This window comes from Sceloporus occidentalis, unplaced genomic scaffold, assembly GCF_023333645.1.
Source record: "Sceloporus occidentalis isolate IW3139 unplaced genomic scaffold, rSceOcc1.0.p SCAF_3, whole genome shotgun sequence".
Lineage (NCBI taxonomy): Eukaryota > Metazoa > Chordata > Lepidosauria > Squamata > Phrynosomatidae > Sceloporus > Sceloporus occidentalis.
In genome coordinates, this window is record NW_028316983.1 from 60,955,521 (window position 1) to 60,980,207 (window position 24,687).

Consider the following 24,687-nt stretch of genomic DNA (forward strand, 5'->3'; position numbering starts at 1 on the left):
CAGCCTAGAAAAAGACAATTATACCCTCCTGTCCAATGAAATAGACAGTGCCTAGACAAGAGTCAGAGAATTAAAAACAGAAATAGGTTTATTTTGGCTTGCAAACCAAAAAATGGCTAACACCGGAGTCTTGTACTCAAATCTGGTTTTAGCAAAGAAACAAAAGCCCTTTTTATACCCTTAGGCAAAGCTATAGTCTTGCTCATCATATTTGGAATCCAACAGATGTCTACTTACAAACATTACCAAAGAAGACATGGGAAAACAGAATCTGATGTCATGTCAACAGTCAATATAATCCATGCACAGACACATATCTCAGGCATCTGTTTCTCACAAGAGTAGCGTAATTGAATTTCTTAACTGGCACCTGTTTTCTCTTGGTTAGAGAAAAGCATAAAAGCTTTTTAGAGAGGCAGCAATTAAATATTAAGAAATCATTTATGTTTTATTTTTAACCCATGTGCCATCATCATCACCATAGCATTTTTTTACTTTAACCCATGCCCTTTACATTTTTCCTTCAGGACTTTCTTTGTCCTTTATTAAATTTGCCTTTCTAATCTCAATTCCTGTGTCTGTTTCTTATCTCTGAGCCTCCTGTCTCCTGGTTTGCTATCACTTTTTCACTTCTTTTGGTGACCTTGTCTTCTCGCATATACACTCCTCTTCTCAGGACATTCCGTTCTAAACCATCCTGTGGATGGTATATGTATTTCTACAAGTTCCAAACTCCCCTTTGCAACACCCCTATGAAAAAGTAATGTATTTGTTTATCTTTCTTACACTGCCCTGACTCAGTGCTATGGAATTCTGGGATCTGGAATTCTGTGAGACATTTAGCTTCCTCAATCAGTGAGCTCTAGTGCCAAAACAAACTACAATTCCCAGAGTTCCACACCACGGGCTGCTTCTGCACTGCAGAAATAACCCAGTTTGACTCCCCTTTAACTGCCAGGGCTCCATGATATAGAATTCTGGGAACTGTAGTTTGTTGTGGCTCCCAACTGACAGAGGCGAAATGTCTCACAAAACTACAATTCCCAGAATTCCACAACATTGAGCCATAACAGTTAAAATGCTGCCCAACTGGATTATTTCTGCAGTGTGGATACAACCATCCCACCACGGCAGTTAAAGTGGTGTCAAACCGGATCATTTCTGCAGTGCGGATGGCTGTATCCACACTGCAGAAATAATCCGGTTGGACACCAATTTAACAGCCATGGTTGGATGTTATGGAATTCTGGGAATTGTAGTTTGTGAGGCATTTTGCCTCTGTCAGGGAGCTCTGGTGCCACAACAAACTACAACTCCCAGAAATGCATACCATTGAGCTATGGCTGTTCAAGTGGTGTCAAGTGGTGTTCCTTTCTCCAGTGCGGATGCAGCCATTGAGCCATGCCAGTTAAAACGGCATCAAACTGGATTATTTTTCCAGTGCAGATACATCCATTGAGCCTTGGCAGTTAAAGCAGCGTCAAACTGGATTATTGCTCTAGTGCGGATGCAGCCATTGATCCATGCCAGCATCAAACTGAATTATTCTTCCAGTGCAGATTATTATTACGATTATTATTATTATTATTATTAACATTTATTTATAGAATGCTGTAAAATTTGCACAGTGCTTCACGTATCATCATCATCATCATCATCATTATATTTATTTGTATCCTGCTCTTTTCCCAGAACAGGGGTGGCTTCGCAATATTAAAAGACCGATGCAATTAAAAACATAGACAAGAGGCGCATTAAAAAAGGGGAATTAAATCATTGCAATGTTAAAATAGACAGCTATTTTAAAAAATACATAGGCAGCCATAGTTTAAAAAATTGGCACCAGCTTCCTACTTGCAGCCTGGCTCACTTACTCGATCTCTCTGGGCCCAAAGGCAACGCCCAGAAAGGCTGAAGCAAGAGGAGGAGGCAGAGAGGCCCTTCCTTTGCTTGTAATTTGAGAGGAGGAAGGAGGTGAACGAAGTTTGGGAAGGAAGGAAAGAGTCACGTTTGCCTTTCCCTTTTGTCTCCCCCAGAGAGAGCTTTCTTTGCAGCAGAAGCAACAGCAGAAAGAAGGTAAGCAATCCTTTCTTCGTCTTCATGATCCTCAGGAAGAGAATGGATGGACTTCTGTGAGATGATTTAGTTGTTAATGTTGTTGTTGTGTGCCTTCTTCAAGTCCTCTCTGACCTAAGGCCACCCTGAGGAGAACCTATCATGGGGTTTTCTTGGCAACTTCCTTCAGAGGTGGGTTTGTGTTGGGTTTTTTTGCCATGGCCATCCTCTGAGGCTGAGAGAGTGTGACTTGCCCAAGGTAGGCTTCCTTGGCAGAGCCAGGATTCGAACCCAGGTCTCCCGAGGCTTAGTCCAACACTCAAACCACGACGCCTCTGAGAAAACTAGTGAGCCAGGACTGTGAAGGAAGACGGAGAGATTGTTTGCTCTTAAAAGATTGTTTGGCTAATTTGAGAACTTGATCCCTTTACAGAGGGATAGTGTAATAAGATATTCAAGAATACAGCAAAAAGATATTGGATTGTGTGTGTGTGTGTGTGTGTGTGTGTGAGTGTAGCATCCCAAATCATTATATATATATATATATATATATACACACACATACACACACACACACACACGGTATATATATCTGGCTCTAAAAATTCTTAGCAAACATATCAAGAAACTAATAAGGATATAAATATTTTTTGATTATTGAAATATTTAAACTCTCTGTTTTTAAAACTAGTTTGATAACTATAGAAGTAACATTAAGGGGATTAATATGATAGAAGAGTTGAATATAGGTACAGATTTATGAATATAATCCGATTTGAAAGCCACCACCATTTAATTAGCCCAAACTACTTGAAGGTAGGAAGTTTTTGTTGATCTGTGGGTGCATTTTAAATACAATAATTTGTATGGTGATTTCAATGAAAATGAAAATAATAAAAAGATATATGTTTAAAAAAGATATGCCCATCCTTTTTGTGCATGTGAGTTCAAGTGGCCCATTGATTTATAGTGATCCTGGCTGTATCCACACTGCAGCATTAATCCAGTCTGACACCACTTTAACTGCCATGGCTATGTGTTATGAAATTCTGGGAACTCTAGTCTGCTGAGATGTTTAGCCTTCTCTATCAGACAGCCGGGTCCAAAACCCACTGCAAAAATAATCCAGTTTGAGATGGCTTTAACTGTCCTGGCTCAGTGCTAGGGAATCCTGGGAATTGTAGTTTATTGTGGCACCAGAGCTCTCTGACAGAGAAGACGAAATGTTCCCAGGATTCCCTAGCACTGAGCCAGGGCAGTTAAAGCAGTTTCAAACTGGATTATTTCTGCAGTGGGTTTTGGACCCTGATACTGCAACATACTACAATTCCCTGGATTCCAAAGCACTGAGCCATGGCAGTTAAAGTGGGGTCAAACTGAAGTATTTCTGCAGTTCAGATGCAGCTCTCATCGCTTTAATGGTTGTGCCTCTTCTTTAAAAGTACAAATTCTGACATGAGAGCAACTGTTGGAGTGCTTTATTTATTTAGGGCTGCATCTGTACTGTAGAAATAATCCAGTCTGACACCGCTTTCACTGCCAGCATCTTAATGCTAATGCTTAAAGTCAAGCTGACCAGACTTCCTCTTTTTCCAGGACATGGCCAACTTTTCAAAGGAGGAATTTCAAAAGGTCCTCCAGTCTGAGCATGACTAAGAAGTGTGAATTTACATTTGTTGTTTTTTTTTAGGTTTTATTTGGTATCATCCTACATTTTTTCTGGAATGTTCTATATTTTGAGGTGCCTTGACTGTTAGGAGACTTGGTCACCCCAGGTGTGATGCCAGAGCTCTTTCAGAGAGATGCTAAATATCTTGCAAAACTACAAATCCCAGGATTCCACAGCACTGAGTCACTGTCATACTGCATTTTGCATTTGCACTGCAGAAATAATCCAGATTGACAACACTTTAACTGCCCTGGCTCAATGCTGTGGAATTCTGAGACCTGTAGTTTGTTGTGGTACCAACAAATGCATCCTAGATAAACCTTCTGCCAGAGAGATTCAGATGTGCCTGATCTTGATAAAGGCATGTCTTTGTGTTGATCTAATCAGTGGTTTAAAAAGACTTTTCAGCTATTATGTTTTCTAGTTTCAGTTGTGTTTTTCATTGCCTCAGTTCTGCCCATTGAAACTACACACACAATAGCTTCAGTGACCACAAAGGAAATGCTGCAGTGTTGTTTTTGCAAAATAGAGGAAGCCAGAGGCCTTACAGTTTTAAAGAACTCTAAGCACTAATAATGATTCCTTGACGGAAAATTCTACTAAACATGAAAAAAGAGTCCTTGTTTGTTGTTGTGTGCCTTCAGGTCGTTTCTGACTTATGGGGGGGACCCTAAGGCAAACCCTATCATGGGCTTTTCTTGGCAAAATTGGCTCAGAGGAGGTTTGTCATTGCCTTCCCCTGAGGCTGAGAGAGTGTGACTTGCCCAAGGTCACCCAGTAAATTTACATGGCTGAGCTGGGAAATGTTCAAACCAACGCCTAATCTGTGTATTGTTCTGTTGTTGAATGGCAAGGTTTCAAGGTGTCTATTTAATTAATGCTCCATTCTCTGCTGGGAAACCCCCCTCACCCAGGATGGTTTTCATTTGCATGGGCTGGGATTTGGTGTTCTTCAGGACTGGTAGCCAGACTCTCTTTACTTTCAGGGTTTCTTCTTTCCTGTTGTCCAGGTGTTTATGGATTTCATTGGCTTCCCTGTGGGCATTCTGACCTGATAGTTGTTGGCACAGTCCAGAATTTCAGTGTTTTCAAACCTTTTCAAACGAAAGGCGATTCGGTCTGTATGAGATTTAGTCAGGCACTTGGAAGATTTTTGCATTCTCTCTTTCGCTCATTAGACAGACAGGGTTTTCCTGCATGTAAGCTCTCTCCCCTCATTCAGATATCCCAACATTGGCTCCTACTGAATCACAGGGCAATAACTTTGCAAACTGGTAAACAATCCATGTGATTCAGTTCACTCCCTTGTGGTGGTTAAAATCAAAATGTTCAGTATAATCAATATCTATATGTACTCAATATGAAGCTAGCAAGCCAGTGGACAATTAAGAAAGGAATTTAGAAGTGAAGCTCTGGCTGAGGAATGCTGAAGAGGAGTTCACAGCTAAATGTGTCAAGTGCAGGATGACATTTTGAAGGATTTCTGCTTGCCTGGCGCCCAGTGCATTGCACTAAAGACATAATAAATAATGACATGAGATGCCAGAGCTAGAATATCCTGGTACAAAGGGGCCTCAGCAGCCAAAGCAAAACTGATAAGGGAAGATGGAATGTTACCCACAAAACAATGTTGTTAACAAGCCTTGAAGAATTCCCTGGATTGGTTCCCCAGAAATCCCCCCAACTACCCGGAACGGGGCAGGACTTTTGGGACAGAGGCCGCAAGGCAGTATGGGAAGTCTTAAAGGGGGCAGGACTTCCGGGATGGGGAAGGTAGTTCTTTCATCCAGACTTCCTGATCACTTTCTATTGGCTGCAGGTAGAGAGAATGGCCACTGTTTGGGCGGGAAGGTTGAATTCCCTGGAAATTCCCAGGAAATTTTGCAAACACGGAAATTAAACAGAAAGTGATTAAATACCCCAAACTGGCAACACTGCCCACGAGGGCCTTACGTGTATTTTAATGTATGCATGTATCTGGTCACTGATTGTAGGAAATTCTATATGTTTAATTTTTCTGCATCCAATCCTAAGTGTTAGAGAGAATCTTTTGTCTGTTAATCTATAAAAGTGATAAGTTACTTTTCTTTGGGGCTCTTAGAATTTGGTGAAACACAGTTCCTTCTGGGAGTCGTCCTCCAAAATAAACAGCTGTGTTTCAATTCCTTGGGATCTCCTTTTGTCAGTTTGTCAGAAGTTGGTGAGCAGAAGTTGGAGGTGATTTCTTTATTTACAGAAATCTTCAACACCCTCTTTTGGGAAGTTCTCCCTCATACAAAGATTTTCTCTTGCCCTGTTGGGTTCCCTATTTCCCTCCTTTCTCAACTTTCTTTGTAAAGATGATGAGATAAAGATTTCTACTTTACCTGAACTATTCATTAGATAGATTAGGATATAGCCTCTATGTTTATGCAGATTAAAGCCATTAGTAAACTTTTGTTTAAATAGCAAGCTACCTGTGTTGTTTTTAAGTCAGTCTCAGTTCTTAGAGAAATATTGTTAGGCAAGGACATATTTCTGCTACTCTGCTGATTTAAAGCTAGATCTTAACCGGCTTAGCTTTGGGGTTTTCACAGAAGACAATGGATCTCTATTTAAAGGGACACAAATCCTCTTTGCTTATCTTCCCACCCTGAGGCCTTGCCATTCCACAAGAGAACAATACACAGATTAACATGGAAATCACTCCTCCCTATACAGGGCCACACAGTACAGTATATATATGCCCCACTCTCTTCTATGCCAGCATTCTTTGAAGATGCCAGCGACAGATGCTGGCAAAACATCAGAAACAAACTCTTCTATAGTATGGCCACATAGCATAAAAAACCTACAAAAATATAGGTTTAGCTTTGCTATTTTTGCTATTTAAATATTTTTTGTTTCCTTAACAAAGGCTGAAGCCTTAGGAAACTTAAATTGTTTAAGAAGTGGTGCCTGGAAGGCTTGTCTAAATTGTACCTTCCCCACAGGGAACTAGGTTTTTGAGCACAGGTCTGCAAGACTGAGGTCATAATTTTTTTTAATGCATGCTGGTTTTACAATTGAGTACTAAAGTTAGAACCATCCAATCCATGGTCTTCCCCATCCCTATGTATGGATGTGAGAGCTGGATAGTGAACAAAGCAGATATAAACAAAATAATCTCATTTGAGATGTGGTGCTGGAGAAGATTGCTGAGGATACAAGGCAGCCAAAAAGACAAACAAATAGGTTCTTAAACAGATGAAGCCTGAAATACTCCTAGAAGCCAAGATGATCAAGTTGAGGCTGTCGTACTTTGGCCACATCATGAGAAGGCATGATTCATTAGATTAATGAATAATAATGCTATAAGGTTGAGGGTAGAAGAAAGAGAGGAAGACCACACACCAGATAGCAAGACTTAATTTGGGAGGTTACAGGCAAGAATCTACAAGACTTAAGCAGAGCAGTGGAGGATGGAGAGTCTTGGAGATGTCTCAACCACAGGATCACCATGAGTCAAGGTCGACTGAAAGGCAATTAACAACAACAGTGCTGGTTTTATGGGAATTTGGTGTTCTACGTCCAGAAATAACCTCAGATTTGCTACCTCGTGTACATTTTCCCCCACAATTTGCTCTGATGATTTTTTGTTGCAATAAGTGACTCAACGAAATGAACTGAAAGAAAGAAGTTGGTAGCATGAGCTTTCATAGACTTAACTCTACGAAAGCTCATGGTGCCAATTCTTTCTTTCAGTTAGTCTCAAAAGTGCTCCAGGATCTCTTTGCATATTGATTTTACAAACTAACACAGCTATATATTTGAATTCTACCATAGAAAGGGAGTAAAGTCTTCTAACAGACTTCCAAAACACTTTAATTTGCTGATTTGAAACACAAAAGTCAGTTCAAAAGCACTACAAAGTTGGAACTTCAGCCTCTGCACTTAATTGAAGCTGAATAACAACTGAATTGATAAAAAAAACTTTTTGCTGTTTTTTTAATGTAGTTGTTTGCTCTTTAACATCTGCTCTGTCATTTGCCTTTTGTGTTAAATTTCTTACTTCAGAACTCCTGCAGGTGGTCTCTCCAAGGATTTTCTGATGCAAATATTTCTCCTAGAATTTGGACCTAGGTCCAAAACAAAGTGCAGAAATAATCCAGTTTGAGGCCATTTTAACTGCCCTGGGATTTCCTGGAAATTGTAGTTTATTGTTGGAAGTGAGCTCTATGACAGAGAGGCTAAATGTCTCAGAAAACTACAGTTCCCAGAATTCCCTAGCATTGAGTAAGGGCAGTCTCAAACTGGATGATTTCTGCAGTGTGCTTTGGACCCTAGATGAAATACTTCTTTGAAACTTAAAAATGTAACACAAGATGCAAAACCGTATTTTTCTTTGGGGAAGGAAGTATACATGAATAACAATGTATTGTGTGCACAATAATAGTATTGTCAAACCATCATTGTATAACTGATGCTGGGAGAAAAGGAATTTTTGATATACAGTACTATTTATTTATTTACTGAAGAATACATGGATCCAGGGTAGCAAACAGAAATATAGGGGGGATATAGGCAGTCAAAATAAGATGGATTCAATCCCGCTTGGAGGCAGGGCATTTAGATGACGTGTGTCTTGAAGCAGGATTAAATCCAGATAGAATGTGATTTACCCGGGGGGGGGGGGGGAGATTGGGATTAAAAAGAAACTGTTTTTATCCGCTCCATCCCGGAAAATGCACATCTTCACAGACTATATAATCAGAGGAGAAGCATGTGCAGTATGAATAAAAGGATGCTGAAAGTTCCCCTACCAGATGTTAAGTCAGTGGAAAGTGATAAACTTGACTTTCATGTCCTAACTGAACTCCCACTCAAATTCCAGCGCCATTTTCTTCTTGCTCTTGTGCAACTGCGCATCATTAACTATGTACCATCAACGTTTCTCTGTATTGGGCATAATGGAACAGCGTAGCACTGACCGCTTTGCCCATAGATTGCAGGGTTAGTGCCAGTGCAGGCCACACAGCTGACATGGCATCCATGATATCGGTTAGCTCCTGGTACTGATGTGAATGGCATCACTGCGACAATACATAGAGTCATAGGGATGTGGGTGGCAACATGGCCTTTACGTGGGTGGGAACCAGGCAGATAAAACACAGTTTCGAGCCACAGTGCTTGCTCTGTTAATTTTTTTGCGCTTCCGTTCTGTGCCTGCACATGATCGCAGAGACACAGGAACAATGCTACAAAAGCCATGTTCCTATATCTCTGTGATCATGTGCAGGCACACAGGAATATGGTCTTTGTAGCATTGTTCCTGTATCTCTGCGACCATGTGCAGGCACAGAACAAAAGTGAAAACAATTTAACAGATCAAGCGCTGCAGCTTGAAGCCGTGTTTTATCTGCCCAGTGTGGATGGTTCATCAGTGCTAGCAGTGTGTTTGGCAGGATTCAATCCAGCTTCAGAAGAGGTTACTTGAAGCCAGTTTTTCCTGCCTGCCTTTATTCCCCCCCATAAATAAAAATAAATTAAAAATACTATCTACAAAAGTTAAAAAAATAAATAAACGCCAGTGTTGTTAAGGCCATGATTAAAATGGTTGAAACATACTTAAGGCATAAATTGCTAATGAAACATCAGGAAATAAGATAAAATGCAGTATAGTACTGCTAACACAATTCACATCTCAGAAGCCTACCTGAACAAAAAGATCTTCGTGAGATGGGGAAAAGAGAACATGGAGAGGAACAACTTGATCCTCCTGTGGAAAGGTGTTCCACAGGCTGGGATCAGCCAAGGAGATAGCCATCTCCCATGTATTCACTAAACATGGCAGTGAAGGTGATGGAACCAAGACCTTAAGACTCTGTGCTGGCTGGTATAGGGAGATACAGTCATTGAGATAGTCTGCACCCAAGCCAGGCCAAACCAGCACAGATTTTATGTTGAGTGCCACAAAGTTCACAGTAAAAATAATAAAATGAACAAAGCAGGTCAGGGATGAATACGGGTGGATCTGGCTGATGTGCATAAAACTGAAAACTGAATGCATCCTTAAAAACAGTGATTGGTCACTGTGTTATTTTTTCCCCCTTCACAGGACTTGATGTATTAGGCGGGGCTTCCTTTTCATATTGAGAGATGTATCCCAGAGGAGGACGTGGACACTGGTTTCCTCAGTCTGTAAGTTGTTGCACTTGCTGCTTAGGTCTCCTTACCTTTCTCTGATTTTTAAAAAAACTATCAAAGAAGTTTGGCATATATTGTTTCTGTAAACTGAACATAATTGTACTGGAATCTTTCCAATTCCTGTGCAAAATAAGAAGCCTGGAGTGTTCAGAATTTAATGAATTAGTGCTTGTTGATTTTAAAAAATGCTTAAGTTTTTTTAAATTAATAACACATTTGTTGTTGATGTGCACCTTCAAGTCGTTTCCAACTAATGATAACCATATGGTGAACTTATCATGGGGTCTTCTAGGCAAGATTCACTCAGAAGGGGTTTGCCTTTGCCTTCCTCTGAGGCTGAGAGAGTGTATCTTGCTCACCTAGTGGTTCAATGGCTGATTTGGGAGTCAAACTCTGGTCCCCAGGGTTGTAGTCGTCATAATGCTCAAACCACTGCTGGCTCTATAATAGCACATTACCAGTAAGTTTTTAATTAAAAATCACAAAATAGAAATAGAATCATAGAATCATAGAGTTGGAAGAGACCACAGGGGCCATCCAGTCCAACCCCCTGCCATGCAGGAAATCCAGATCAAAGCATCCCCAACAGATGGCCATCCAGCCTCCGTTTGAAGACCTCCAAGGAGGGAGACTCCACTACACTCCGAGGAATCCTTGATTAAAGAAGGGAATGAAGAGAAACCTAAAGTGTTATGTGTCGTTAGGTTTTAAAAATGTGTAATGAAAAACATGAATAGAAACTTGTACAAGTTTCCGTCATAAACAGGGAATTAATTTTGTCTTGGCATAATTAAAGCCATAATTCTTGGGATAATTCTTTTCCACAATACCAGGACAAAATTATACGGGACTGGACTGGGTAGATTATTAACAAAAACATTACTCTCCCCCCATATTTTGACTTAACATTGTTTTATTGTATATTTTATTTGTAGTTGTGGTTATTGTTACTATTATTGGGGGTTTATTTATATAGCGTCATTAGTTTACATGGTGCTTTACAAGTGCAACAATAAAAAACAATGGGTCCTGAAATCGTGAACTGCAAAAATGCAGATACTCCTTCCTGCACAGTATGTCAGCCAGAAACTGAACAAGAAGCCAGAGGATTTCAAACAGGAACAAACCTTTATTTGGTTTTGCAAAATCAAAGCAAATTTGACCAGACAAGAGGCAATGGCTCAAATTTGTCTGGTCCTAGGCATCAGCCTTTTCAACCCTTTTATACTTTTATGGCATCATACCATTACATCATCTGCTGTATTTGAAACTCACTACAGAGACACACTGCAAACATCTGTCATTAAAGGGTAATTCTATCCATTGCATATAATTCAATATGTAGTTACAAAAGACAAATGGAACACTCACAGCAGATTACATTAACTTAAAAACCATAATGCTCCCATCTGCCTATAGATATGATTATCTACAAAAGCATATGCTTACCAGCTGTCTTTAAACGTAATTAGCTAAAAGAGTATATGGTTGGGTCTCGTATACCTTCCATCTGTCTCTGTATTTTAGACAAAGACATCTCCAAGCTATATTTAAGACCATTCTTGAATTATAACAGTTCAGTATTGAAGAATCACTCTTGTATGTTTAATTTTTCAAATCTTGTGGCTTCAGTCCTGCCAAAGAGGAAAGTGGAATGAGGAAAAAGAAACTGGGACATTGTAAAAGCAGCTCAGAAGCGGACATAAATGGGAATTAATTGGGTTTGCTCTGGCCAGATCAGGACAGTTGGAGGGCATGAAATCATCTGTTACTTTCTTCACCCCAGCCCCAAACTTGCTTTAATTGCTAGTATATAACTAAATGACAGTGGTTTCATATCTCAAACATGCTATATATTTGTGTTTATGGGCATTATGCGTCTGTGTAAATAATTCTTTTTCCTTTGCTAAATGTAAGATGATCACATTCTGAAATTTATACACTAGTGAAAAGTAGTGGGCTGGATGAGAGAAAACAGACTCAGTTTGAATCCAGAGAAAACGGAAGTATTGGTGATAGGCTCTCCTGGCCCGGGGAAGGAAATTTTTCCACCTGTCCTGAATGGGGTCACGCTCCCCGTGAAGGACTCAGTTCGCAGTCTGGGGGTGCTTCTGGACTCGTCGCTCCACTTTACATCTCAAGTGGATGCGACGGTCAGGAGCACCTGCTATCAGCTTCGGCTGATACGCCAACTGCGACCCTTCCTGGGCCGGGGGGTGGGGGGGCTTGAAACCATGGTACATGCTCTGGTAACCTCTCGGTTGGATTTCTGTAATGCGCTCTACATGGGGCAACCCTTGTACCAAACCCGGAAGCTTCAATTAGTGCAGAATATGGCAGCCAGACTGGTCACTGGATGTCCCAGGGTCAATCATGTAACACCTATTTTGAAAGATCTCCATTGGCTGCCCATTTGCTTCTGAGCGCAATACAAGGTGTTGGTTATAACCTATAAAGCCTTAAATGGCTTGGGCCCAGGGTACTTGGAAGACCGCCTCTCCTCATACAATCCGCCCCGCACTCTCAGGTCGGGCGGGAAACATCTCCTAAGAATTCCAGATGCACGCTATAATGCAACTCGGAGGGCATTTTCCATCTTAGCCCCACAGCACTGGAACACCTTGCCCGACGAGCTCCGCACAGCCACCTCCCTTGAAGCTTTTAAGAGGACCTTGAAGACCTTCCTCTTCCGCCAGGCTTTTCCCCCCATGATCCTTTTTTTTTTCTTTTTGACTGACTCTTCCCCCCCTTTTTAGTGATGTTTTAGGCATTTTATCTTGTCACTGGTATTCTTATTGTACTGCTGTTATTTGTATTGGGGGTTTTATGATGTTTTAATTGTTTTATATTGTATAATTGGGGGGTTGGAGGGGCCTTGTTGTTTTACACTGTTTTTATATTTTCTGTACACCGCTATGATCTCCAAGGAATAGCGGTATAAAAATAATATATATATATATATATATATATATATATATATATATATTAGTTTGGATAATTTATATAATTAATTAGTGAAATAATGTGAAAACAGCCTTCTTTGAAGAAATGTTTTAGAGGCAAATAAAATTCTGGACATGCAGAAATCTTCTAAGATACATACATACATACGATCATGTCATTTTATCTGAATTTATCTGGACAAGTAGCTGACTCTTAGGCTGCATCCACACTGGATAAATAATCTGGTTTGAGACCATTTTAACTGCCATGGCTCAGTGCTATGGAATTCTGGGAATGGTAGTTTGGTGTGGCACCAGCGCTTTGTTCTGGAAAAAAAAAGAGGATTAACCAGGATTGCTCTGGCCAAAACAGGCCAGTTGGAGGGCATGAAATCATCAGTTACTTTCTTCACCCCATCCCCAGAGCTTTGATCTGATGCCACAACAAACTACCATTCCCAGAATGCCATAGAATTGAGCCATGGCAGTTAGAGTGGCATCAAACCAGATTATTTATGCAGTGTGGAGTGCGTGTTAGTGTAAAATCACATATACAAATTATGGCACCCATTTCTCCCACAAATACTTACTGGAAAAAGTGATAAGACTCCAATCTCTTTATATTAATCACTTACATTCTTAAATACAACAGGTATTATGCAGTAAAATCATAAGGATGAAAGCCAAGACTTAATCTGAGTCACGTTCAGCCAAAATAGCTGCTGGAATTGTTGTTCAAACCATGAAAGTTAATAAGACAATGGTCTCTAGTTTGAACATGCACAGAATACCATTATTTCCCATGTATTTTTCCAAATAAATGAGTTGAGGAGGGAATACAGGGTTTATCCTCAATAGCAACAGGGTAATATAAAATAAAATAGACAAAGATGCATACTTAACAATAACATGGATCACCCCTTACCATTTATGTCAAACTACACTTACATCCTCACAGACAGGTTAAGGAAGAATAGTACAGTCGCCACCTTTTAAAATTTATTATAGAGCTCTTCTGTCTTTAACAGCTGCATGCATCAGTAACACTTTCCTTGTTGTTTTATTAATCCATATAGCTATTAAAGTCACAGGATCTCTGTTCACATCTCCACCCAACTGGCAATGATATATGGGTGATATTTTCTTCATCTTTTAGGAGCAGGATTCTAATTTAAATCAGCACGTAGAAAGAAATCAGAAATTATTCTGAATCAAGACATTAATTAATCAGTTAAATTTGGCATTGTCTAACCTTCCCACACATAAGACTTCAACAATTGGCAGATAGGCAAGCCCAAACAAAAAATCAAGAGGTGGGATTTTCCCTAGTACTGTACAGAAATGTTTGCAGAGATGGGCAGGGACAGCTCTGTTGGTTGAGTTAGTGTCATGGGCTACTAACAGGAATAGAATACAAGGTGCCTTTTTAAAAAAATTACAATGCCTACACTGATGGGTTTCCCCTTTTCTGATGTATGTTTTGGATTCGTTCGCTCAAGTACTGAAAAGTCAAATATGAACAGAAAAGGTTTTGTGAAAAGTGTGGGTGTCATGTCAAATATGACCATAGTGAGAGCAACTATAGAGAACGACAATACACGGATTGCTGGGGGCTTGTCAAAAAGAACATTGTGACTTACAACAGAATCAGTATTAGACAGGAGATTAAAAAACCTTTTCTGAAACAGCATTTGGAAGATAGTCCCCCAAATATGGTTCTTTTTATAGAATATAAAGTGAGTTCCTTAGACAACCATCAGCTAGCTAATTATAATTAGGTATATTGTATTTTGATCTGGATTCACATTTTTTTAAATAACCTGTTTCTATTGCAGTGTGCTACACCTTTCTCCCAGGGGCTGTCAGACATTATTGAAGGAGAAGCAAAAAGGCTTGCCTAAAAACCCATTTACCCCCAAGACTTGTCTAGTCATCCGTATGAGACTGTATGGTCCCTGTGAAGAACTAGTGCTGTGGTAAATGCTCAAGGTGCAGGACTCCTGGGATCTTGAAATATTATCTCCCTGATATGTGTTTTACTTTTTAACTTCATATATGTTCATTATTTAATAAAGCATATTTCATAATGATCAGTGAGCTGAGCAACTGATGGAATGTTCAGATAATCACTTTGTTAATCACCAGAGTGCTGAGCTAGTCTTCAATAATAGTGCTTCATGTTTGCTGTTATTATCTTTTTGCTAGGATTTCTTCCCCAGATTGTTATTTGTGGTGTGCTAACCTGACATATTTTTCTTTAACCAGTACATGCCAAACAGAAACTTCCAGAGAAGTGGCTGGGATATGCCGCAGAACAACTGTTTCCCAGACATGCCAGGTCCAGGATGGGGCCAGTTTGATCCCAGGAAACAGAGGTGGGTGAAATTTCAATGAAATGTATATTCCATAAATTTCATTCACCTTTTAATAAAATTATTTTAATAATTTAAAACAATTACAGGTTGAGTATCCTTTATTGGAAATTCTTGGGGCCAGAAAGTGTTTGCAAGTCTTGGCAATACTTCTCCAGCTTTGTCAGGTTGGATGGAGACTGTTGGTGAACAGCCACTTTCCAATCTTGTCACAGATTCTTAATCAGACTGAGTTCTGAACGTTGACTAAGCCATTCTGATACATTCAGGTTCTTGTTTCTAAAGCAAGATGTGATGATTATTTGCAGTTGCTGTTCACTAAACATGAATTCTTGTTTTCTTGTCCCCATTTAAATTTTTGTTTACAAGCCAAGAAATTTACCACCTGATCACCCATCAGAAAGTTGATATTCTGGATGTTTTTATTCCTTTATTGCTTCAGTGCAGTTGAACAGCATGGATGCAGTTGAGTCTGTGCATCTTCAAGTTGGAAAGGTCTAACAACATAGGAACTTTCTAAAGAAAAGTGTTGGTAGCATGAGCTTTTGTAGACATGAGTCATATCATAATCCATGATTTAGACCCTGAAACCTTCCCTTGACTTAAACATGAGGTCGACTTGTATATGAGTATATGCAGTAGTACAAAACACCCCTCTGCTTTGAGGCCTGTGGTGGTGTTTCATTATAGAGTGTGACAGAAAATTATACAATAGGTTGTGGATATTGGTGTCTCTGCAGGGCATATGATGACAACTTGGGCAACTACAGAGGTTCATACCGAGGCCGTGGTAGACGTCCCCAAGGATATTTCCATGAAAAACATCACCATCGTGGCCATTCGTATAGAGGATCTCAAAGCAGCTTCTCAAAAGGTTGGGTTTTGCAGTAGGAAAATAGTATGTTTGGGTGAGAGGAAAAGGGGCAGCACCAAATACTTTATCCTCACAATACTGAAAGATATGCGCAGGACTCTAGTACTGTGGTAAAATGCCCACATTGTCTGATTTTGTTTATGTTTCTCTGTTTCATTAGTACCTGTTTATAGGAAAATTTGTTAATCCCAACACTTGCCTGAAAAGAATGAACAAAACAAGAGTTATCTCAAGATCCAGACTTCTCAGCTCACGAAATACAGCAGAGCCCTTTCAATTTCATTTTATTTTGAGTATGTTTCTCTGTCTCTAGGTAGTTACCACCATGTGTCACGTTTCCTCTGCTTAATAACGGTAAGGGTTAAACCAGTGCTGGTTAATTCCTACATTAGGGTGGGAATTGCAGTCTATGTATCATTTGTAGCTCTCAAAGTCTTTCTATACAGCTCTAGAGTCTCTCTCTTGGACTTACTTGATCCTAATTGTTTTAAATTTGGAACAAAAAGAGAGAGAAGAATTACATTTGCAGAAGTATCTAGAGGGTGTGATTTTCCACTTACATTTTATTCAATCTCCACACCTTTCTATAACCCCAAAATTGCATTTTTATAAAGTCAAAAGTGACCGTCTGGTCACTTCTGGTTTTGGAAAAATGGATGGGTGAAGCCAGTAAGCATATTGAATCAAAGGGATGGATGTGGCCCCCAGTTTTCCTTCAGGTACCTAGGTATCAAAAAATAGATGCAATAATTGATACATTGTGGTTGTCTGCTCTATGAGACATCATTGATAGATACATTAGAATCAAAGACACTTGATTACACAAAAGTCACAACAAAACATTAAGGCACTTATATAATGAGACAACAGCTAGCTAAAGTGTGTTTCATCTTGGATTGCAAAATTGGTAGTCTTTCTGAGATGAAGGATCCTTGGTCTCCAAGATGTAATCATGTTTAAAAGAAAGTCTTTCTTCTAAGCTGCTTGATTACATAAATTGAGGAGACTCTATTTATCGTTTCTTTTAGGATGGCTGGTTATTAAAGAGAATACTGTAGTCTATGAACAGTCCCTCAGTTTCTGAGTTTCATCAGGTCATGCTCTCTTTAGGTGTGGATACAGTTTTACTTATCCAAACTTTTGAGCTGACACCATCAGAATCAGAACATCTCTTGTGTATGTCACTGAAAATGTGTTCAAATCCTCTGGTTTGTGTTTTGTTTGTCAGCCATCTAATCTGATTAATGCTGAAAATCATTAAGACATCATGAGTGTTAGTAGTGAACAGTTTAGCAGGTTTGTGTTTTAGCATGCTTGCAAACCTTAGGCTCTGATTTTATTGTATAGTTAATCATATAATATCATGTTCTAATAACCTGGTGTTCCAAGGAGTGAAGCCCACAAAACTTCAGAACACTTTGGAATCATTCATCTCAATGGAGTATAAAGTTGTGAACAAACAGACAAATAAATATTAGGCAGCTGTCAAAGTGACAGGAGGCCTGTGAGAACATACTGGAATAGGCAGTGCTAGAGCCATCTTTCTGTTCCTTCACTGTAGCCAAATAAAACAAATGATTCTGAAAAGATGAAAACTGAACAAGGCAAAGGAGATTCTGCATCTTCCTCCAAGGAAACTGAACAAGGCAAAGGAGATTCTGCATCTTCAGAAAAGAAAACTGATTTACCCAAGGTAGTTATGGGAGAAAGCACCTGTCTTGTCACAGTGAATTTTCAGAAAGCAATGAATTGGAAGTCTGTGAAAGAGATGTTTGGAATACTAGCTTCTATGGAATGTCAAATGCATAAGGACCTTTCATACTTAATAAGTTATTGGCAGTGAAGTTTTTTATGTCTTAACAGAATAAAAACATAGGCACGTTCTGGATGGGCCCTATGGGGCGCTGTCGTTACGTGCGAGGGGCGGCGCTTCCTGACACGCCTTGCCCCTCGCACGTAACAAGGGTGTCAAAATGGCGGCGCCCTATACAGATGGGTGCTGCCATTTTGACGTGACGGACGCCTAGCGTCTGCACGTCTCAGCGCCCTTGTGACACCGCAAGGGTGCTATTGGCGCCTTGTGATGTTACAATGGCGCCGCAAGAAGAACCCACTTTTTGCAAGTTCTTTTTGCTGCGTGGAGGAGCCGCGCGCTTTGTCTGCTGCGGCTCCTTCACGCAGCAAACACAGGTGGCGGCAGACTGCCCTTTTGGGCGGTCTGTAAAGTGCCATAGATACATAGGCTTGAAAAGTGCTCTGTCGTTTGTCACAGTGTGGTGTAGCTATTGTAGTGCCATGAAACTAATGTATTTTCCTGCAGCTTTAGATGGAGCCTAAGAGTAATGCTACATCTGCACTATACAATTAATATTTTTTAAATACCATTGTAACTGTTGTGACTCTTTCTTATGCAATCCTGTGATGTGTAGTTTTGGAAAGGTCTGCATTGGAGTATTACAGCACCATAGCTCTCTAGCAAGAGAATATTATGTGCTGCACCAAAGTACAGATCTCAGCATTCCATAGGATGCTCATATTAGTGATTCAGTGTGACTAAGGGTCCATTACTCCTGAACTTCTAATAGTTGTGTTGGAAACAGTGGTGTCACAAGGGAGGTGCGAGGTGTGTGGACCACACCAGGTGATACCCTAAGCAGAGGTGACACCATTGCTTCTCAAACACCTACCTTTTGGCAGAAACAGGCTGTGGCATTCATTTGCTTCCCTTTAAAATGCTTTAAGAGATGGTGGGTGGGGTCAAGCTCAGTGCGAGGAGAAAGGAGAGGCCCCAGAATTTGTTTAAATTAAAATTTCAAATTTTATTTTTAATTTATTTTTTATTTTTTATTATTTTTAAATTTTCTTTAAAAACATCACATTTTAACAAAATCTTCACTGTGTATTTGTAAATACATTTAGGTTGTGTGTATGATATTGTAATTTGAAGGTATAATTTTAATTTTGCTAGTTGTTTATGTCACAACTGTTAGCATTACATTCAGTGGTATACAAGAATTATAATTTACGAATAACATTAGTGCAAAAAACATTACTAAGGATTCTGTATTGTGTGAAATGGGAGGAGGTCAATGGGGGGGTGACACCATGAGTTACCGCACCGAGTGACACCAACCCTAGGGACTCCGCTGGTTGTAAAGGGAATTTCAGGGAGAAAAAGATGTCTGTTTGTTTATGAGGAGTATTTATAGGTCATCCTGTAAACATATTCTCAGGGCAGCTCACGACAACAAATAAAACAATGTAAAATTAAGCTCAAGAAGTGACAACAAAACAAGGAGCAATAATTTAAGTTCAGTTTACCAGGTTTTCATTTTCTATTTGTGTAGGTGAATCAGACGACCACAAAAGCAATCCTGTCTCCAACTGAATTTAGTTTTCGTTTGACTGAATCCTCAGCGTATCCACAGAACAATAAGGAAGTGCCTTCTGAGAAAAAAGAAGATTCTAAATTGGTAGGAATTCAAATTATTCTGTTTCTGCTAAGAACTGATAAACTGGGAGTGGGTGGAAGATGTCCCTGTTGACTGTAGTGATTCTAGTGTCCATCCTATGGCCAATGTCAACCTTACTTCCTATTGAAGGCCTATCTTGGGCAGAATGACCAGATGTCATAACCACAAAGGAGGACAAAGCACTTAAAATGTAGGACATTCAAGAAAAATGTAGGGCATTACAAAATGCAAGCTAAAAACACTAATATAAATATAAATTCATTTCATATGGTTTATTTACAGCTATATTATGTATACTGTATTTTATTATATAAACTGTATTTTTCTGATGAACATATATCTCCCCAGAAGTATGCTGTACAAGCATGAGCCTCAGATTGGCAACTGCTTAAAATGCCTTGTTGGCTTACAGTCCACTTATAGAACTCTAAGTAAAACAAATGCTTAAAATTGGACTTTACTAGCAACAAACCCTTGACTGAATCTACATTTAAATTATCCCTTTAATTTGTCACACTTTCAGCATTTGCACTGTGTCCTCAAGCAGCCCCTTGCCTACCACTTTTCCCCTACCAGAAACAAATGCTTGCTGAGTTCTGGGGGTAAGCCTTGTCTGCTGCTTTTGCAACTAGGAAAAAAGAACTTTAAAAGGATCCATCCTATTCCCCTATTTGTAGTGAGGACCAGCTTCTCAAAGTGAAGAACACATGTGGTGCTGCTCATTGGGCCTATTAGTCATGCTCTAAATGGAGGACATTTTAGATTTGTTTCTGGGCAGATGGTTGAAATGTAGGACATCTCAGGAAAAAGAGGACATCTGGTCACCCTAGTTGTGAACCTAAAATAACCTTGGAGTAGGGCCAAATCATAGTGAAGTTTCCCTCAATACCCCCTAAGAGGGTTGGGGACCAAGCTGTTTTAGGGATAGATGGCTAGGGTCTTTCCAAGGTCCCCTGGGGACCAGAGCGGGCCCCTGACCCCCAACAGTTTATTTGGTTGCCCTCACCCAGCCTGGTAACCAAATCTAGATCCTTGTCCAGCATATGCAGAGTCTCACCTAACTCCTATGATAGACTGAAACACAGTGGAATGTGATCAGCATAGTGATGACAAGTTACGCCAACATTCTGGTGACTTCACTCAGCAAATACATATAGAAGAGTGAAACAGTACTTTACAGGGCTGCTCAACACAAACGTTGTAGTTTGATCTGACACCAATCCCCTGAAACTTTCTGAAACCAACCCTGCAGGTTCATGTGGAATCATACCATCTTCACTTTACACAGAGCCCAGTCCAGTGTAATAACATGATAGATGGTACCAAAGGCTGCCAAGAATTCAAGGGGAATCAACAGGCACACACTAGTCAGTTTCCTAGCAGAGGTCAACCTTCAAAATGGCCAAAATTATTTCAGTGCAAACCCAAGAACTGAAGCTGAATTTAAATGCACCTATATAAATACTTCCCAGGCTATCTGATGTGGGGGACCAATACTTTTTCCCCCTGATGTGTCAGGAACCCATTGACTGCAATTATTTCTTTCTTGGAAACTCACCAAGGACCAGCAGCCAATCAGTCAGAAAGTGGCATCAGTCCAGAGACCACTGCAGTGGAAACCCTCAGGGTGACCTCTGGCAAGTCACACTCTCTCAGCCTCAGTGGAATGCAAAGGCAAACCCTCTGTGAACAGATCTTCCTAAGAAAATCCTGTGATAGGTTTATCTTAAGATTGCTGTAAGTTAGAAACAACGTGAAGACACCCAAGAACAATATTAATCTAAACAGTGTGTTTGAGCCATCACCACTTTCAAAAGCAACTTGCTTCAGAAATAAATATTAGTGACTGTATGATTATTGCTGCTGTCTCCTGAATGCAAGGACGATTTCTTCAGGAATGGCTACAGAAGTCAGAATTTTGTAGATGGATCACTTGAAGGTATCAATCTTGGTAGTGTCTAATTGACAAGAGTCCCAGGTTCTAGTAGTAAGATGGTAGTATTTTCTTGAAATTCAAGAATACTCTTGTTCATTTCCTTTCTTTGAAGCTTAGTTAGGCCAAGTTCCACTTTCCAAGGTGATCGAAGCATTTCTAATTATAATTATCTTTAAAAACAATTTTGCAGGCCCAGTTAGAAAACAGCCAAACTGCTGACGTCTATCCCAACCAGACTTCCCCTATACTATCAGCCAAAACACCTACAGAAGAAGAAGCATCATTTAATATTACAAAAGATCCTCATGGCATGGAAAAAGAGCCTACAGTGGTAGGAACAGCTTGTTTTTTCCCTAAGCAATTACATGATAATCTAAATTTGTGATAAGGACTATATTTTGAGATACTTAGCTCTGGCCATGGAGTTGATTGCTAGAATAGAAAGTTACAATTCTAGCTAACTTTTCCCTGAGTATTTGAGGATTTATTTATTTATTTATTTTGCTGTTGATATTGCAAGTGTTTCTGGTGCTGCCATTTTATACTTGTACTCCTGCAAATGTGCAGGCCTTACCATGTTTTGAAGTAGTTCAAAGCAGGACTGGGGAATAGAAGCTTTTGTGTTCCATCAACTCTTACTTGAGCCTTGAGGAATTTGCAGGTTCCCTTTCTTTCTGGATATTTCTGAGCCTGCAATTTGTAACATGAGAACAAGCTGCCAATTGTTAAAGTTATGTGCAGACTGTGCTAGTGATTTGGAGAAACTCTGGAGTTTATCAGACGCGAGTTTTTGGCGATTTTTCCTGCCTATCGCGCAATGTTAGCGTCACCAACGTTGCGCAATAACGTGAAAGCACGACGCCCTTCCAGATGCCATTCATTTCTATGGGAGCCCATTGCGCAACGCTCCCGTAGTTTAAGCATCATTCCTCCCCTTTTGGGGCATTGCGGGCAAAAAGGGAAGCCAGGCCATGGTCTCCCGTTACCCTTGCGAAATATGTTGCGAAATGGTTTGGTGTGGTAGGCAGCAGCGCAACGCAACGCTAAAGTTACTGATTGCAAAGTTCCCATGATGCTGGGCTGCTTTTTGACCCCATTCCCTTCTGGTGGCCTTCCTTTTTCAGGACAACCCCTTGGAGGGGAGGTTGCCTTGTCTTGCATGAACACCTAGGAGGCTTCCAATGTAAGGAACCCCTAGGGGTCATCCATCCCAGCCTCATTGCTTGGTCCTGCAAGGACACCTGGGGGGCTGCAAATGCAAGGGGCCCCTAGGGGTCATCCATCCCAGCCCCATTCCTCTTTCCTGCATGGACACCTGGGGGGCTGCAAATGCAAGGGGCCCCTAGGGGTCATCCATTCCAGCCCCATTCCTCTTTCCTGCATGGACACCTAAGAAGCTGTAAACGACTGGGGTCCCTAGGGGTCATCCATTCCATCCCCATTCCTCGGTCCTGCAAGGAAACCTGGGGGGCTGCAAATGCAAGGGGTCCCTAAGGGTCATCCATCCCAGCCCCATTCCTCTGTCCTGCATGGACACCTAGGAGGCTGTAAGTGACAGGGGCCCCTAGGGGTCATCCATTCCAGCCCCATAACTAGGATCCACGCGAAAGCTAGTACTCAGGGAGCTGGAGCTAGCTAGCATGAACACTCGCATGCACACACTGTAGGCGAAAACAGGAAACTGGAAGGGGCTTCTCCCCTTTCTCCTCTCCCCCCCCGGAAGCACAAAGGTCAGGATGCCACCAAAACCTCCAAGGCGCATGTGCAAATATGTTGTTGCGAAATGAGAAAGACAAAAGGAAGGTGCTGGTGTAGTAAATAGTTCCGGAATGCATGGTTTCACATCACGGAAATCGCAACTTTCGCGCAATTGTAGTGCTAACATAATGTTATGGGGGGATAACGGAAAAGCAAGCAATGTGGTAAGACATCACGCGAAACAGTCATTTCGCAACGTTCTTTACACTTCCTTAGCGCAATTGCAGGGTCCAAAACTTGAGTCTGATAAAATCCTAAGTGTAAGCCAAAACTTTTCCTGTATGTAATACAGTGTTGTCACACAGACTTATCTCTTCCAGCTGAAGTCAGTAGTGAGTTTATGCAAAATATAGCAAAAAACCCAAATCAAGAAAGATTATTGATATACAGACTACAAAATATAACTACTATTTAGATTCCTCTCCATTTATTATCTCCAAAAACCAATTGAGAAAAATGTGAAAAGATACTTTGGTTCACAAACCATTGAATAAATGCATGAGGAACCCCTCTAGTAATGAAGCCAGAGTCTGCTTTTGAACATGAAATACAGGACAGAATATTGGAAGACAGGCACTGAAGGGGAAATTCCTCCTTACAGATGGATTAAGGAAGATAAGTAACATCTCCTGTGGAAAATTTCCCCACAATTATTTTTTTAATAAATTGAAAAATACTCATATACTGATGTTTCCTTCATCAGTGTGAGCAGGCCAGCGCAGTCTGTATTTAAAGAAAAAAGATCAATTAATGGCTCTGTTGGTGCAATTGTATTCCTTAGGGACCACTTTAATTTTTCCAGCTTATGTAAAATATTCTCTTGCTCTTCTTTTGGAAGTAAACCAAAGGCATCGACAAAACTATCCTCCATCTGGAGTAGGCTAAATTGACTCTCACACTCAAGTTTCTTCTGAATCAAATCAAGAGGGGTTACCACTTTAGAGACTCTTGAATCAGCAAATAATGGTTTGACTCTTTCTTCACGAAAGACTCTGATGGGAAAAATTTGGTACTGGGCTAAATAAGCCTTCATTCTAAGTAGCATCAATGGGATGGTTGAATGTTTAAAGGACAACAGGATCTGCATTTGCGTTGGATACCCTGGGAGCCATTCTACAGAGTCTATATCTATCTGCCTTTGTTGACAGTGGAGAAGCTTTCCCAAGGAGATTTTGATTGCTTTCTTGGAGATCCAGTGACCATAATTACATCTGTTCTTATGGATACTCAAGGCAATCCATTCTGGTTGAAGTAAACAGCCGTGTTTCAGAGAAGTTGGTTTGTTAGTTTTTGTGGCAACCTTAGTATAAACACGGTCTTCTTGTATTACCTTTCCAGATTTCGATTGCATAGTATCTTGGGGCTGCTGACAGGAAGGACTACTGGGAGGTCTTGTAATTAGTTTTTTCTCAAAAATCTCCATTTCTTCACTTAACCTATCCA

General features: G+C 40.4%; 1 protein-coding gene across 2 annotated transcripts in view; it reads left to right on the plus strand.

The window, feature by feature from the left end:
• Positions 1 to 1,938: 1,938 nt before the first annotated feature.
• LOC149316026 (uncharacterized) overlaps positions 1,939 to 24,687 on the plus strand; it is a 37,387-nt gene continuing 14,638 nt past the window's right edge. For both annotated transcript variants that reach the window (XM_089514635.1, XM_089514634.1), the window contains exons 1-8: positions 1,939 to 2,076; positions 9,801 to 9,883; positions 15,097 to 15,206; positions 15,944 to 16,077; positions 16,391 to 16,431; positions 17,639 to 17,770; positions 19,425 to 19,550; positions 21,677 to 21,817. In XM_089514635.1, the coding sequence (XP_089370761.1) occupies positions 9,842 to 9,883; positions 15,097 to 15,206; positions 15,944 to 16,077; positions 16,391 to 16,431; positions 17,639 to 17,770; positions 19,425 to 19,550; positions 21,677 to 21,817 (726 nt within the window). In that variant the 5' untranslated portion in view covers positions 1,939 to 2,076; positions 9,801 to 9,841. The remainder of the gene's footprint in view (positions 2,077 to 9,800; positions 9,884 to 15,096; positions 15,207 to 15,943; positions 16,078 to 16,390; positions 16,432 to 17,638; positions 17,771 to 19,424; positions 19,551 to 21,676; positions 21,818 to 24,687) is intronic.